The sequence below is a fragment of the Pelobates fuscus genome, chromosome 13 (genome assembly GCF_036172605.1).
Source record: "Pelobates fuscus isolate aPelFus1 chromosome 13, aPelFus1.pri, whole genome shotgun sequence".
Lineage (NCBI taxonomy): Eukaryota > Metazoa > Chordata > Amphibia > Anura > Pelobatidae > Pelobates > Pelobates fuscus.
Window position 1 is genome coordinate 1,722,812 of NC_086329.1, and position 19,330 is coordinate 1,742,141.

Below are 19,330 nucleotides of genomic sequence, written 5' to 3' on the forward strand. Positions count from 1 at the left end.
CCTACCTGTATCACAGTGATAATAAGACAAACAGATCTCCTACCTGTATCACAGTGATAATAAGACAAACAGATCTCCTACCTGTATCACAGTGATAATAAGACAAACAGATCTCCTACCCGTATCACAGTGATAATAAGACAAACAGATCTCCTACCCGTATCACAGTGATAATAAGACAAACAGATCTCCTACCTGTATCACAGTGATAATAAAACTAATAAACAGATCTCCTACCTATATCACAGTGATAATAAGACAAACAGATCTCCTACCTATATCACAGTGATAATAAGACAAACAGATCTCCTACCTGTATCACAGTGATAATAAGACTAACAGATCTCCTACCTGTATCACAGTGATAATAAGACTAACAGATCTCCTACCTGTATCACAGTGATAATAAGACTAATAAACAGATCTCCTACCCGTATCACAGTGATAATAAGACAAACAGATCTCCTACCTGTATCACAGTGATAATAAAACTAATAAACAGATCTCCTACCTATATCACAGTGATAATAAGACAAACAGATCTCCTACCCGTATCACAGTGATAATAAGACAAACAGATCTCCTACCTATATCACAGTGATAATAAGACAAACAGATCTCCTACCTGTATCACAGTGATAATAAGACAAACAGATCTCCTACCCGTATCACAGTGATAATAAGACAAACAGATCTCCTACCTATATCACAGTGATAATAAGACAAACAGATCTCCTACCTGTATCACAGTGATAATAAGACAAACAGATCTCCTACCTGTATCACAGTGATAATAAGACAAACAGATCTCCTACCCGTATCACAGTGATAATAAGACAAACAGATCTCCTACCTGTATCACAGTGATAATAAGACAAACAGATCTCCTACCTGTATCACAGTGATAATAAGACAAACAGATCTCCTACCCGTATCACAGTGATAATAAGACAAACAGATCTCCTACCTATATCACAGTGATAATAAGACAAACAGATCTCCTACCTGTATCACAGTGATAATAAGACTAACAGATCTCCTACCTGTATCACAGTGATAATAAGACTAACAGATCTCCTACCTGTATCACAGTGATAATAAGACTAATAAACAGATCTCCTACCCGTATCACAGTGATAATAAGACAAACAGATCTCCTACCTGTATCACAGTGATAATAAGACAAACAGATCTCCTACCTGTATCACAGTGATAATAAGACAAACAGATCTCCTACCTGTATCACAGTGATAATAAGACAAACAGATCTCCTACCCGTATCACAGTGATAATAAGACAAACAGATCTCCTACCCGTATCACAGTGATAATAAGACAAACAGATCTCCTACCTGTATCACAGTGATAATAAAACTAATAAACAGATCTCCTACCTATATCACAGTGATAATAAGACAAACAGATCTCCTACCTATATCACAGTGATAATAAGACAAACAGATCTCCTACCTGTATCACAGTGATAATAAGACTAACAGATCTCCTACCTGTATCACAGTGATAATAAGACTAACAGATCTCCTACCTGTATCACAGTGATAATAAGACTAATAAACAGATCTCCTACCCGTATCACAGTGATAATAAGACAAACAGATCTCCTACCCGTATCACAGTGATAATAAGACAAACAGATCTCCTACCTATATCACAGTGATAATAAGACAAACAGATCTCCTACCTGTATCACAGTGATAATAAGACAAACAGATCTCCTACCCGTATCACAGTGATAATAAGACAAACAGATCTCCTACCCGTATCACAGTGATAATAAGACAAACAGATCTCCTACCTGTATCACAGTGATAAGACAAACAGATCTCCTACCTGTATCACAATGATAATAAGACTAACAGATCTCCTACCCGTAGCACAGTGATAATAAGACTAACAGATCTCCTACCTGTATCACAGTGATAAGACAAACAGATCTCCTACCTGTATCACAGTGATAATAAGACTAATAAACAGATCTCCTACCCGTATCACAGTGATAATAAGACTAACAGATCTCCTACCCGTAGCACAGTGATAATAAGACTAACAGATCTCCTACCTGTATCACAGTGATAAGACAAACAGATCTCCTACCTGTATCACAGTGATAATAAGACTAATAAACAGATCTCCTACCTGTATCACAGTGATAATAAGACTAACAGATCTCCTACCTGTATCACAGTGATAAGACAAACAGATCTCCTACCTGTATCACAGTGATAATAAGACAAACAGATCTCCTACCTGTATCACAGTGATAATAAGACAAACAGATCTCCTACCCGTATCACAGTGATAATAAGACAAACAGATCTCCTACCCGTATCACAGTGATAATAAGACAAACAGATCTCCTACCTGTATCACAGTGATAAGACAAACAGATCTCCTACCTGTATCACAATGATAATAAGACTAACAGATCTCCTACCCGTAGCACAGTGATAATAAGACTAACAGATCTCCTACCTGTATCACAGTGATAAGACAAACAGATCTCCTACCTGTATCACAGTGATAATAAGACTAATAAACAGATCTCCTACCCGTATCACAGTGATAATAAGACTAACAGATCTCCTACCCGTAGCACAGTGATAATAAGACAAACAGATCTCCTACCTGTATCACAGTGATAAGACAAACAGATCTCCTACCTGTATCACAGTGATAATAAGACTAATAAACAGATCTCCTACCTGTATCACAGTGATAATAAGACTAACAGATCTCCTACCTGTATCACAGTGATAAGACAAACAGATCTCCTACCTGTATCACAGTGATAATAAGACAAACAGATCTCCTACCTGTATCACAGTGATAATAAGACAAACAGATCTCCTACCTGTATCACAGTGATAATAAGACAAACAGATCTCCTACCCGTATCACAGTGATAATAAGACAAACAGATCTCCTACCTGTATCACAGTGATAATAAGACTAACAGATCTCCTACCTGTATCACAGTGATAATAAGACAAACAGATCTCCTACCCGTATCACAGTGATAATAAGACTAACAGATCTCCTACCCGTAGCACAGTGATAATAAGACTAACAGATCTCCTACCTGTATCACAGTGATAAGACAAACAGATCTCCTACCTGTATCACAGTGATAATAAGACTAATAAACAGATCTCCTACCTGTATCACAGTGATAATAAGACTAATAAACAGATCTCCTACCTGTATCACAGTGATAATAAGACTAACAGATCTCCTACCTGTATCACAGTGATAAGACAAACAGATCTCCTACCTGTATCACAGTGATAATAAGACAAACAGATCTCCTACCCGTATCACAGTGATAATAAGACAAACAGATCTCCTACCTGTATCACAGTGATAATAAGACAAACAGATCTCCTACCTGTATCACAGTGATAATAAGACAAACAGATCTCCTACCCGTATCACAGTGATAATAAGACAAACAGATCTCCTACCTATATCACAGTGATAATAAGACAAACAGATCTCCTACCTGTATCACAGTGATAAGACAAACAGATCTCCTACCTGTATCACAGTGATAATAAGACTAATAAACAGATCTCCTACCCGTATCACAGTGATAATAAGACTAACAGATCTCCTACCCGTAGCACAGTGATAATAAGACTAACAGATCTCCTACCCGTATCACAGTGATAATAAGACAAACAGATCTCCTACCCGTAGCACAGTGATAATAAGACTAACAGATCTCCTACCCGTATCACAGTGATAATAAGACAAACAGATCTCCTACCCGTATCACAGTGATAATAAGACAAACAGATCTCCTACCTGTATCACAGTGATAAGACAAACAGATCTCCTACCTGTATCACAATGATAATAAGACTAACAGATCTCCTACCCGTAGCACAGTGATAATAAGACTAACAGATCTCCTACCTGTATCACAGTGATAAGACAAACAGATCTCCTACCTGTATCACAGTGATAATAAGACAAACAGATCTCCTACCTGTATCACAGTGATAAGACAAACAGATCTCCTACCTGTATCACAGTGATAATAAGACAAACAGATCTCCTACCTGTATCACAGTGATAATAAGACAAACAGATCTCCTACCTGTATCACAGTGATAATAAGACAAACAGATCTCCTACCTATATCACAGTGATAATAAGACAAACAGATCTCCTACCTGTATCACAGTGTTAATAAGACTAACAGATCTCCTACCTGTATCACAGTGATAATAAGACTAATAAACAGATCTCCTACCCGTATCACAGTGATAATAAGACAAACAGATCTCCTACCTATATCACAGTGATAATAAGACAAACAGATCTCCTACCTGTATCACAGTGATAAGACAAACAGATCTCCTACCTGTATCACAGTGATAATAAGACAAACAGATCTCCTACCTGTATCACAGTGATAATAAGACAAACAGATCTCCTACCTGTATCACAGTGATAATAAGACAAACAGATCTCCTACCCGTATCACAGTGATAATAAGACAAACAGATCTCCTACCTGTATCACAGTGATAATAAGACAAACAGATCTCCTACCTGTATCACAGTGATAATAAGACAAACAGATCTCCTACCCGTATCACAGTGATAATAAGACAAACAGATCTCCTACCTATATCACAGTGATAATAAGACAAACAGATCTCCTACCTGTATCACAGTGATAATAAGACTAACAGATCTCCTACCTGTATCACAGTGATAATAAGACTAACAGATCTCCTACCTGTATCACAGTGATAATAAGACTAATAAACAGATCTCCTACCCGTATCACAGTGATAATAAGACAAACAGATCTCCTACCTGTATCACAGTGATAATAAGACAAACAGATCTCCTACCTGTATCACAGTGATAATAAGACAAACAGATCTCCTACCTGTATCACAGTGATAATAAGACAAACAGATCTCCTACCCGTATCACAGTGATAATAAGACAAACAGATCTCCTACCCGTATCACAGTGATAATAAGACAAACAGATCTCCTACCTGTATCACAGTGATAATAAAACTAATAAACAGATCTCCTACCTATATCACAGTGATAATAAGACAAACAGATCTCCTACCTATATCACAGTGATAATAAGACAAACAGATCTCCTACCTGTATCACAGTGATAATAAGACTAACAGATCTCCTACCTGTATCACAGTGATAATAAGACTAACAGATCTCCTACCTGTATCACAGTGATAATAAGACTAATAAACAGATCTCCTACCCGTATCACAGTGATAATAAGACAAACAGATCTCCTACCTGTATCACAGTGATAATAAAACTAATAAACAGATCTCCTACCTATATCACAGTGATAATAAGACAAACAGATCTCCTACCCGTATCACAGTGATAATAAGACAAACAGATCTCCTACCTATATCACAGTGATAATAAGACAAACAGATCTCCTACCTGTATCACAGTGATAATAAGACAAACAGATCTCCTACCCGTATCACAGTGATAATAAGACAAACAGATCTCCTACCTATATCACAGTGATAATAAGACAAACAGATCTCCTACCTGTATCACAGTGATAATAAGACAAACAGATCTCCTACCTGTATCACAGTGATAATAAGACAAACAGATCTCCTACCCGTATCACAGTGATAATAAGACAAACAGATCTCCTACCTGTATCACAGTGATAATAAGACAAACAGATCTCCTACCTGTATCACAGTGATAATAAGACAAACAGATCTCCTACCCGTATCACAGTGATAATAAGACAAACAGATCTCCTACCTATATCACAGTGATAATAAGACAAACAGATCTCCTACCTGTATCACAGTGATAATAAGACTAACAGATCTCCTACCTGTATCACAGTGATAATAAGACTAACAGATCTCCTACCTGTATCACAGTGATAATAAGACTAATAAACAGATCTCCTACCCGTATCACAGTGATAATAAGACAAACAGATCTCCTACCTGTATCACAGTGATAATAAGACAAACAGATCTCCTACCTGTATCACAGTGATAATAAGACAAACAGATCTCCTACCTGTATCACAGTGATAATAAGACAAACAGATCTCCTACCCGTATCACAGTGATAATAAGACAAACAGATCTCCTACCCGTATCACAGTGATAATAAGACAAACAGATCTCCTACCTGTATCACAGTGATAATAAAACTAATAAACAGATCTCCTACCTATATCACAGTGATAATAAGACAAACAGATCTCCTACCTATATCACAGTGATAATAAGACAAACAGATCTCCTACCTGTATCACAGTGATAATAAGACTAACAGATCTCCTACCTGTATCACAGTGATAATAAGACTAACAGATCTCCTACCTGTATCACAGTGATAATAAGACTAATAAACAGATCTCCTACCCGTATCACAGTGATAATAAGACAAACAGATCTCCTACCTGTATCACAGTGATAATAAAACTAATAAACAGATCTCCTACCTATATCACAGTGATAATAAGACAAACAGATCTCCTACCTATATCACAGTGATAATAAGACAAACAGATCTCCTACCTATATCACAGTGATAATAAGACTAACAGATCTCCTACCTGTATCACAGTGATAAGACAAACAGATCTCCTACGTGTATCACAATGATAATAAGACAAACAGATCTCCTACCTGTATCACAGTGATAATAAGACAAACAGATCTCCTACCTGTATCACAGTGATAATAAAACTAATAAACAGATCTCCTACCTGTATCACAGTGATAATAAGACTAACAGATCTCCTACCTGTATCACAGTGATAATAAAACTAATAAACAGATCTCCTACCTGTATCACAGTGATAATAAGACTAATAAACAGATCTCCTACCTGTATTTGATTCCAAACGTTTCCATAATGTAAGCAATAACCAAGGCGGCACTTCGAGAAATTCCTGCGTTCCCATGAATGAGAACCTTTCCTGCAAAACACATCAGAAAATCAACAACAGGACTTCAGTCAAAATAATGAAACAAATAAATACTTAAAATGCTGCCATTCAGAGTGATTTAAATATCCATTAGAAAATACTCAATGTAATATCTTTGGATAAGCGTGTCAAATACATGGAACCCAGTGGAACCTTGGGAAATCAAGCTCGGCCACAAGTTATGTGAATGTAATAACACATTCAAATAAAACCTCCCCCTTTAAAAAGGAACACCCAGATCCAGTTAGGAATGAAGTCCATGTGGATCCAGGCACACGCATATCAGGTCACTGTATGTAAAGACAAGTACTGGCAATCCTGAATCAGAACCAGCTTCACCTCACAGCCTTCCAGGATAAAACAGAGGTGTTATAAATAAGAAGTTAGAGCGCCCCTCATTTACTCAAACAACTGATTAGAGTAGTCGCAAAATTAGGGACCAACCACGTGGGTAGAAAATGAGGGCTTTCTGACAGATCCCTAGGGACCAGAAAATAAGGTGCAGACTGCAATAACTTGGCAAACATGCACAGCAGTCAAAAAAATTAAATTACAATAAAATGTGTTAATGAATAAAGAATAATCAGATCACATGCAAAAAGTTCAAATTCAAGGGACTTTACGGGTCATCTCAAAAATGGTAGAATTACAAATCCCACATTGTGGACAACTGTGTAACTAAAAAGCAAGAGGGCCACAAGGTTAAAAAAAACTTGAATTACCTCCATTTTGTAAACATCCATCTATAAATTCTTTTGTCTGTATAAAAAAAAAAAACAACATTAGAATGGCTAACAATCTCACAAATGGCATTTTATTCATATTGTCTTGCACATACACTCACAATAATATGGTTATTTACAGGATACCATGTACAATTCAATGTAAGGGGACACTGTGGACACCAGAACGGCATGCAGGTATTTTAACGTAAACACCGCCTTTTCAGTGCACAGAACAGACGTTTAGCATCGCAATGCTCTGCATGGAGGTGCTGAACGTTCCCGACAGATGCATTGATTCATTGCAACTCAACGAGGAGATGCCTATTGGGGCAGAGCAGCAATGGCCACCCAATGGGAAAGCATTGCATTGGCTGAGATTACGAAGTTTAGTCTAAGCCATGGAGGCAGGACCTGCACGGCATCCGAAAAAGGTGAATAAAATTGTCTTTATAACGAGGGCTAAGGGGGGCCTAAACGGTGTTTTAAACTTATTGTGTCAGGAATACACGTTTGTTTTCCTTTAACCCCTTAAGGACTGAGCAGAATGTACAAGTTGTGAACAAAACAAAACCTGGCATTTGCGCTATATGTCTGTCCAACCGTAATTCACCTCTTTCTTATTAAATGCACCCCCCCTTATTATATATCATTTTATTCAGGGGAAACAGGGCTTTCATTTAATATCAAATATTTAGCAATGAAAATGGGAGAAAATAAGTAATGTTATTTTTTTAGTTCTACATGACATTTTAACTGTCAATGTCATAATACTGTTTGCTTTTACTGCAATAAAATACACATATTTGTATTCAGCAAAGTCTTATGTGTAAAACAGTACCCCCTATGTACAGGTTTTATGGTGTTTTGGGAAGTTACAGGGTCAAATATAGCACGTTACATTTGAAATTGAAATTCGCCAGATTGGTTACGTTGCCTTTGAGACTGTATAGTAGCCCAGGAAATAAATTTACACCCATAATGGCATACCATTTGCAATAGTAGACAACCCAAGGTATTGCAAATGGGGTATGTCCAGTCTTTTTTTGTAGCCATTTGGTCACAAACACTGGCCAAAGTTAGCGTTCGTATTTGTTTGTGTGTGAAAAATGCAAAAAACGCCAATTTTGGCCAGTGTTTGTGACCAAGTGGCTACTAAAAAAGACTGGACATACCCCATTTGCAATACCTTGGGTTGTCTACTATTGCAAATGGTATGCCATCATAGGGGTAATTTTCATTCTTAGGCTACCATAGGGTCTCAAAGGCAACGTAACCAATCTGGCGAATTTTAATGTGAAAAAAATGAAACACAAGCCTTATATTTGACACTAACTTTTGAAAACACCATAAAACCTGTACATGAGGGGTACTGTTGTACTCAGGAAACATCGCTGAACACAAATATTTGTATATTTATTAATATATATATATTTATTAATAGTAAAATACACCTAGACAGTATGTGTGTGTGCATGTGTGTGTATATATATATATATATATGATCTAAGTATATAATTATTATTTTTTTACACTTATTTAACTTTTTTTTCATTTGATTTCAGTCAGCAGGGGGACTGTCATTACAGTTAGTCCCCCTGCTGGCAATGCCTGAGCCAGCTATCCCGGCCATGTGATTGTGAGGTCCTTGCAAAGACCGCACTCTCACATGGCCGGGCGGGCTGCTGGAGGGTGGACGTGCCGCGGGGAGCTCCCTGGGAGCCCCCCCCAACTGCGATCGCCGGCGACCGGGTAAGTAAAAAAACAAAAAACGGAGGGCGTACAATTACGCCCAGCGGCGTTTAGAGCCGCTTAAAAAAAGGACATAATTGTACGCCCTCTGGTCTTAAAGGGTTAAAGAAGGGACTCCTGTTACAGTCAGTTTTTTTTATACACAGATATAGAGTTGCAGAGGAAAGCATTCTTCCATATCTTTTAATGTTGTGTGTGTATACTTTTCTGTAGTAATTAGGCTATTGGTTATAGGATTCTTTTGAAAAAAATTCTTCAAGCATAAGGTGCGTTTAAATTTATTTAGATCTACATACGTCTCAAATTTGTTAAGGTTTCTAGTGGGTGCAAATTTTAAACCCTTCTGTAGTAATTTGATTTGTGTACGGTTCAATGTAGTGCATAGTCATTTTAAATGTCAAAGACTATCACACAGAATGTATGAGGTTACTTAACGATCACACAACCTACACACAATTAAAAGGAGATCCAACTATTGAAATTAAAAATAAATTTTACGATCTCATAACCAAGGGTTTACAAAAGGAGATTTTAAATAAAAAAGAATTTGAGTATCTAAATGTAACACACCCTAAGATCCCTGTGTTCTATTACCTCCCCAAGGTGCATAAAAACCCCATAGTTCCACCTGGAAGACCTATCGTCTCAGGCATCAACTCCATATCATGTAGATTTTCGGAGTATGTAGACAGATGCCTCCAGCCTATAGTGCAAGGCATCCCTAGTTACCTTAAAGATACAGGGAGCATTCTGAGACATTTACAGACCATTAAATGGGAACATGACTACTATCTAGTAACTGCTGATGTCAGCTCTCTATACACAATTATCACACACCAAAAGGGCTGTGCAGCAGTACAGTTCTTTTTAGAACAATCTCAGAAATTTAAGTCAGATCAAATTGATTTTATCATTGAAGGGATACAATTAATTTTAACCAGCAATTATTTTTGGTACGATGACACTTTTTATTTACAGGCATGTGGGACGGCGATGGGCACCAGGTTCGCACCCAGCTACGACAATCTGTTCATGGCAGACTGGGAGCGCCAACATTTACAACTTAATGAGGGCTGGGTAGAGGGCCTGGTGACCTATCGCCGTTACATAGATGACCTGTTTTTTATTTGGAAGGGCACAGAAGACACGCTACAAAGTTTTTTAAATCAATTAAACAATAATGAATGGGGCATTATTTTATCAACGAATTTTAGTAAACACACGGTCACATTTTTAGATTTGGATATTTTTATTGATAATGAAAAGATCAAGACCAAAACACATTTTAAAGATGTGGATGTGAACAGCTTTATCCACACCTCAAGCTGCCACTTTTCCCCTTGGCTAAATAGTGTACCTAAATCACAACTTATACGTATAAAAAGAAATTGCACGGATAATGATACCTTTAAAGAACAAGCAGACAAATTAATGACCGACCTGTTAGATAAGGGCTATAAAAAGGAGACACTCAACGACACTTATACACAAGTTTTAAAAATTCCACAGAGCACTTTATTACAAGAAAAAAACAAAACGCAAAATGAATGTGAGGTCAATTTACCTATTGTATGTAATTACAGCCATAACAATAAGGCATTAAGGAAAATCCTAAATAAACATTGGCCTATTTTACTTCAGGACCATGCCCTATCCCAGATTCTACCACCAAAACCCAAGATAATATTTAGGGGTGCAGCTAATTTAAACAGACTTTTGGTAAAGAACCACATTAAAAAAAACTAAAACTACTACCTTCCTAAATAAAGGAAAGGGTTTTTCCGGGTGTGGTACTTGTCTTGCGTGTAGTAACACCAATAATAAAAAGAGACATATTAAGACTTTTAAGAACTGCAATAACGATGAGGAATTCCCTATTAAAGAACTTATAACTTGCCACTCAAACAACGTAATATATTTATTGGAATGTCCTTGCGGTTTAAAATACGTGGGACGCACTAAACGGAATTTACACACTAGGATTGAGGAACACACTAGAAATATTAAGAAAATATTTGAAGGACACAGTGTATCACACCACTTCACCCTAGCCCACAATAGTGATCCCACTCAATTACTCTTTATGGGTATACAAAAGGTTATGGGTAATTGGCGGGGAGGCGACCACAATAAATTATTGGGACAGAGTGAGATGAGGTGGATATTCAACCTCGGGACTTTAAAGCCCCGGGGTTTGAATATAGACTTCGAACTCTGCCATTTCATTTAACCCCTTAAGGACCGGTGACGGTTCAGGACCGTCATCAGCATTTTACCGTTGCCGACGGTCCTGAACCGTCACAGCGGTCTTATGTACTTACCCGATCGCCGTCGTTCCCCCGGCGGCGATCGGCGTTGGTCCCGGTGTGGGGAGACTGCCTGCAGCCCAGACAGTCTCCCCATGGCGGATTAGGACCCCTGTGGCCATGTGATCGCCCAACAGGGCGACCACATGGTCACAATAGGTGTCCTAGTCTCTGCCTGCAGGGGGACTGTCTGTGCTGACAGGCAGTCTCCCTGCTAGTGTAAAAAAAAAAAAAAAATTAAAGTTAATGTTAATAAAAAAATATATATTATATATTTGTATATATATATATATATATATATATATATATATATATATATGACATATAGGCATATTATATCTATATAATATATGTCTATATATCATATATATAATGTCATGCCAAGTGTATTTTTATATTAATATGTACATATATTAATATAAAAATACACGTATAATTAAACTACACACGTATATATACAATATATTTAATAACTATATATATTGTATATATATATATATTATTATAAAATACAAATAATAAGTAATTTAAATTAAATTAAAAAATGTAAAAATAATAAAAAATTAAAAAATAATTATATATCTATATGAAATTTTATTCTAATTGTATTTTGATATTAATATATATATTTATATCAAAATACACTTAGAACAAAATTGTATATATATCTATGTATATATAAATAAATAATAATAATACAAAATATACATATGTCCATATACAAAATTAGATAAATAATTATATAAATATACACGTAGACTTCAAATATATAAATATGCATATATATTTAAATTCTACATGCGTATTTATGTAATATTTTTACATAATTAAGTAATTTTCTTGATTGCAATTTGAGGGACTTGGCTGCCAACCCAGGACGAAAGACCGGAGAATTTAATGTGCTAGCACTGTATTTTACCCTGTAACGTTCTATGACACCCTAAAACCTGTACATGGAGGGTACTGTTTTACTCAGGAGACTTCGCTGAACACAAATATTAATGATTCAAAACCGTAAAAAAATATCACAGCGATGATATTGTCAGTGAAAGTGACTTTTTTTGCATTTTTTACACCCAAACAGCACTTCTACTGATGATATAATTGTTGTGATACGCTTTCCTGTTTTGAAACATTAATATTTGTGTTCAGAAAAGTCTCCTGAGTAGAACAGGACCCCCCATGTACAGGTTTTATAGCGTTTTTGAAAGTTACAGGGTCAAATATATGGGTCACATATTTTTATGTTGAAAATGGTCAGGTTGGTTACGTTGCCTTTGAGAGCGTATGGTAGCCCAGGAATGAGAATTACTCCCATGATGGCATACCATTTGCAAAAGAAGACAACCCAAGGTATTGCAAATGGGGTATGTCCAGTCTTTTTTAGTAGCCACTTAGTCACAAACACTGGCCAAAATTAGCGTTCAATTTAGTTTTATACTTTTTTCACACACAAACAAATATGAACGCTAACTTTGGCCAGTGTTTGCGACTAAGTGGCTACTAAAAAACACTGGACATACCCCATATTGAATACCCTGGGTTGTCTACTTTAAAAAAAAATATGTACATGTGGGGTGTTTTTCAGAGATTTATGACAGATAATAGTGTTACAATGTCACTATTGATAAATTTAAAAATTGTATGTTTTGAAACCGCTATATCCCACTTGTACTTATTGCCCTATAACTTGCAAAAAAAAGCATGTAAACACTGGGTATTTTTTAAATCAGGACAAAATTTTGAATCTATTTAGCAGTTTTTTTCATTCGCTTTTGTAGAGGAGTAAATGATTTTTCAAGTAAAAGTCAAAAAACATGTATTTTTTTCAATTTTTAAAAAAATTTTTTTATTTTATTTTAATTAAATTACATGAGATTATATAAATAATGGTATGTAAAGAAAGCCCTTTTTGTCCTGAAAAAAACAATATATAATTTGTATGGGAACAGTAAATGAGAGAGCGGAAAATTACAGCTAAACACAAACACCACAAAAGTGTAAAAAGATGCCTGGTCGCAAATCTACAACATCGCAAAAACAGTCCGGTCCTTAAGGGGTTAATGGGTATCCCCCCCTTTTTTAGGTTCAATGGAATTGATCCATTATAATCCATTTTACCCTTTTTATACCCCTTGTTTTTCTTTTATACATTCTTCTTATTCATTTCAATCATTGGCATATTATGTATGCCCAAACACTATAAACACTGTGAATACCACTTAAAGAATATTGATTTAACCACCCTTTGGGAAAATACCCAATAAGGATATCTATTCTAGCACATATGTATGTAATATCACCTTTTTAATGTTTAAAAATATATGTACCACCAGCACAGTATGCACCTTTAACAAGGTGAATGTATTAGTCTATATGCACCACTATTTACATTATATCACTATGAATTCAATATTTGACATTATGCAATTTCACTGTCATTCCATTTCTGCAGCTCTATTTGCTTTTTTCAAAAAGGGAAGGGGAAAGGAAAAGAAAAAAAAAAGAAAAAAATTTTTTTTGAGGGGGAGTGGCCAAACAGACGTGGCAGGATGGCGATCACATGATTACGTGATGTCACTTCCGCCAACCACCCGGTTGAAAACAAACACTTCCGCCAACCAACGCTGCCCACCAATGAAAAAATAGACAAATAAAGGCGTCAACATCATTAACCTATTAAAGGTACACACACACACACACATTATGTGAAATTGAATCTGATTGGACAGAATGAACTTAACTCATTAAAGGGGAAGACCCAGATGGCATTTAAAAGGGAGGATTCAGAGGACTAACATTACAGCTGACTGAAGAAGCTCTATTTGAGAGTGAAACGCGTATTGGCCATTTTTAAAGGACTTTTATTTGAGGACTTTTATCATCTTTGTTTTTATGTTTATTTTAAACTAATAAATTCACAATTTTTATTCAAAACCTCATCCAAGTCCTTTTTGGAGCCTCCAAGGAATCCTCACGGGGAAGTGCCATCCCCATTCAAATTGGCACAAAACCTACACACCTAGAGCCGGGATTCGTAGGCTCAGGACCAGGTGAGCACCCCATTTATTGAACACATATCTGTGTCATTTATCACCATAAGTCTACACATTGGTCTGCTTTCTTCCCTTCTTTTTCGTGTTCCCGAGAAATTCTTCAAGCCGAAGTAGGAGGGTGGTGCTACCATAACAGCACACAAGCCTTTATACGGAGCCAGTGTTTTCTACATACAGGCTCCTTGAAATGTGAGTGTAATATTCAGCACGATATTATTCTAATCACTGTGAAGCCATTTTTCAGTACCATCTACACTATATTGTATTTTCTGTATTTTACTTTGACATGTACCCCATATTTTACCATTGAATGAGACTACGTTTTGGTAAGATTTATCTGTGTTTGAGCGCTCCACTTATAGGTGTAGGTCCTTGTCACTTACACCGCACCAATATCTACTAAAGCATTATCTGCCTTAATAATATCACAGGCATAGGGGAGGGATTGTGTACTGTATGTGGGAGTGTCATTCATTGTTTTGATTGGTTTGTACACTTTGTGTCCCTGTGCCCAACATGGTCCACCTGGGCGTCACTGTTGTTGGGAAACCTGCATAAAAGGCAGTGTACCTCCATTAAACCTCCGACTTCTTCACCCACAATATTGAGTTCTGTCTCTTATTGTAGGGAACCGCTATATCACAACAAGCGATTGCTATAATCACTATACTCCCTTAGCTCTTGTAAGAGCTATTATTGCTGGACTCTCTGGAGGAAGAGAAGTTCACCCACTGGAACTTGGAGCCTTGTCGTAGGTCCAGGGTGGGTAGAAGACGGCGAGACCCCAACCAAGCTGCGGCAGTTGTGGGGTCTGCCGTGCTTATGGTGTCTGGTAGAGTGCTTGGGGGCCTCGAGAAGCATTAGGAGCATCTTTCGGCGAAGGTACCCAATCGGGGTACAGGAAGCTCCGTTACATCAACTATAACCCAATTTCACCATAGCCAGCTTTATATTTCCGATTTGGGTAGATCAGTTCTGAATAACAGGGTGACACAGTGCCTCAATGCTGGAAATAAATAATGCAATAACAGAGATATAACCAAGTCTGACTTACAGAGTGTCCAGTATATACTCACCATGGGGAAAAAACGGATAATATTCTCAATGGGATTATCCGCTATATCCAGCACTAAATAGCTGTGAAGAGACGTACAGCACCATTAGTGATACATAGGAGATACACTCTCTCCATTCTGCAATCCATACAGACTGTGCTAGGACACAACTCCCAGCGCGCCAGCAGTGCGCCCACGCACACCCAGCGAGACAGCCCCGCGCCCACACATGCACTCACTCGCAGCGAGACAGCCCCGCGCCCACACACGCACTCACTCACTCCCAGCGAGACAGCCCCGCGCGCGCGCCCACGCACTCACTCACTCCCAGCGAGACAGCCGCGCGCGCCCACGCACCCACTCACTCACTCCCAGCGAGACAGCCGCGCGCGCCCACGCACCCACTCACTCACTCCCAGCGAGACAGCCGCGCGCGCCCACGCACCCACTCACTCACTCCCAGCGAGACAGCCGCGCGCGCCCACGCACCCACTCCCAGCGAGACAGCCGCGCGCGCCCACGCACTCCCAGCGAGACAGCCGCGCGCGCCCACGCACTCCCAGCGAGACAGCCGCGCGCGCCCACGCACTCCCAGCGAGACAGCCGCGCGCGCCCACGCACTCCCAGCGAGACAGCCGCGCGCGCCCACGCACTCCCAGCGAGACAGCCGCGCGCGCCCACGCACTCCCAGCGAGACAGCCGCGCGCGCCCACGCACTCCCAGCGAGACAGCCGCGCGCGCCCACGCACTCCCAGCGAGACAGCCGCGCGCGCCCACGCACTCCCAGCGAGACAGCCGCGCCCACACACGCACTCCCAGGGAGACAGCCCCGCGCCCACACACGCACTCCCAAGGAGACAGCCCCGCGCCCACACACGCACTCCCAGGGAGACAGCCCCGCGCCCACACACGCACTCCCAGGGAGACAGCCCCGCGCCCACACACGCACTCCCAGGGAGACAGCCCCGCGCCCACACACGCACTCCCAGGGAGACAGCCCCGCGCCCACACACGCACTCCCAGGGAGACAGCCCCGCGCCCACACACGCACTCCCAGGGAGACAGCCCCGCGCCCACACACGCACTCCCAGGGAGACAGCCCCGCGCCCACACACGCACTCCCAGGGAGACAGCCCCGCGCCCACACACGCACTCCCAGGGAGACTGCCCCGCGCCCACACACGCACTCCCAGGGAGACTGCCCCGCGCCCACACACGCACTCCCAGCGAGACAGCCCCGCGCCCACACACGCACTCCCAGCGAGACAGCCCCGCGCCCACGCACGCACTCCCAGCGAGACAGCCCGGCGCCCACGCACGCACTCCCAGCGAGACAGCCCCGCGCCCACGCACGCACTCCCAGCGAGACAGCCCCGCGCCCACGCACGCACTCCCAGCGAGACAGCCGCGCGCCCACGCACGCACTCCCAGCGAGACTGCCCCCCGCCCACGCACGCACTACCAGCGAGACTGCCCCGCGCCCACGCACGCCCTCCCAGCGAGACAGCCCCGCGCCCACGCACGCCCTCCCAGCGAGACAGCCCCGCGCCCACGCACGCACTCCCAGGGAGACAGCCCCGCGCCCACACACGCACTCCCAGGGAGACAGCCCCGCGCCCACACACGCACTCCCAGGGAGACAGCCCCGCGCCCACACACGCACTCCCAGGGAGACAGCCCCGCGCCCACACACGCACTCCCAGGGAGACAGCCCCGCGCCCACACACGCACTCCCAGGGAGACAGCCCCGCGCCCACACACGCACTCCCAGGGAGACAGCCCCGCGCCCACACACGCACTCCCAGGGAGACAGCCCCGCGCCCACACACGCACTCCCAGGGAGACAGCCCCGCGCCCACACACGCACTCCCAGGGAGACAGCCCCGCGCCCACACACGCACTCCCAGGGAGACAGCCCCGCGCCCACACACGCACTCCCAGGGAGACAGCCCCGCGCCCACACACGCACTCCCAGGGAGACAGCCCCGCGCCCACACACGCACTCCCAGGGAGACAGCCCCGCGCCCACACACGCACTCCCAGGGAGACAGCCCCGCGCCCACACACGCACTCCCAGGGAGACAGCCCCGCGCCCACACACGCACTCCCAGGGAGACAGCCCCGCGCCCACACACGCACTCCCAGGGAGACAGCCCCGCGCCCACACACGCACTCCCAGGGAGACAGCCCCGCGCCCACACACGCACTCCCAGGGAGACAGCCCCGCGCCCACACACGCACTCCCAGGGAGACAGCCCCGCGCCCACACACGCACTCCCAGGGAGACAGCCCCGCGCCCACACACGCACTCCCAGGGAGACAGCCCCGCGCCCACACACGCACTCCCAGGGAGACAGCCCCGCGGCCACACACGCACTCCCAGCGAGACAGCCGCGCGCCCACACACGCACTCCCAGCGAGACAGCCGCGCGCCCACACACGCACTCCCAGCGAGACAGCCCCGCGCCCACACACGCACTCCCAGCGAGACTGCCCCCCGCCCACGCACGCACTCCCAGCGAGACTGCCCCCCGCCCACGCACGCACTCCCAGCGAGACTGCCCCCCGCCCACACACGCACTCCCAGCGAGACTGCCCCCCGCCCACGCACGCACTCCCAGCTCGATAACAGTGTGCCCACACACTCAAACAATGCGAGTTCAGCCATCACTGTCAATCGAGATTTCCTCCACCCATGAGGCTTCACGGACAAATGGCCACATAACACTAAGTGTAAAGTTAATCAGTTTAACCCCTTAAAGTCCTACTTTTAATGCATTATTAAATAACTTACCGAAATAACTGCTGAAAGTTTGGTTTAATAAAATTGGCTTCAATATTCTGCCGGATACAGATTATGTGCGTTATGCCATACTTCTGAAGTATTGAGAGCTGGAAAGAAATGAAATAAATACTGGTGAACATGTTATATGAAACACACACGGAGTCCGCAAGGCTCCTCAACCAGTCACCAACCAGCCTGCATCCACACACACCTACGGAAATAATGGATCCACCCGCTTTCTTACGTACCTTGCTTTTCATTGCTGCTGAATATGGACCCAGATACAAGCCTGGTAAAATTTCCTTTAAAAAAAAAAATTATAAGTAAATAAATTAAAAAGTTAGAGAACATAAGGTGTATAAACAGATGTAGAGAGTCCTACAATACTCGAGAACAAGGAACACACTGGGCATTACAGAGGAATGACAGTATGCAACAATGCCAATCATAGGGAGACACTGGGCATTACAGAGGAATGACAGTATGCAACAATGCCAATCATAGGGAGACACTGGGCATTACAGGGGAATGACAGTATGCAACAATGCCAATCATAGGGAGACACTGGGCATTACAGAGGAATGACAGTATGCAACAATGCCAATCATAGGGAGACACTGTGCATTACAGAGGAATGACAGTATGTAACAATGCCAA

General features: G+C 41.8%; 1 protein-coding gene across 2 annotated transcripts in view; it reads right to left on the reverse strand.

Annotated features, from left to right (window-relative positions):
* STYX (serine/threonine/tyrosine interacting protein) overlaps positions 1-19,330 on the reverse strand; it is a 74,553-nt gene that overhangs the window by 8,312 nt on the left and 46,911 nt on the right. For both annotated transcript variants that reach the window (XR_010086310.1, XM_063440202.1), the window contains exons 3-7: positions 18,922-18,975; positions 18,683-18,780; positions 15,910-15,970; positions 7,720-7,756; positions 6,898-6,988 (exon numbers count right to left, since the gene is read on the reverse strand). Coding sequence is in view for 1 of the 2 variants with exons in the window: in XM_063440202.1 (XP_063296272.1) it covers positions 6,898-6,988; positions 7,720-7,756; positions 15,910-15,970; positions 18,683-18,780; positions 18,922-18,975 (341 nt within the window). In the remaining variant the exon portion in view is untranslated. The remainder of the gene's footprint in view (positions 1-6,897; positions 6,989-7,719; positions 7,757-15,909; positions 15,971-18,682; positions 18,781-18,921; positions 18,976-19,330) is intronic.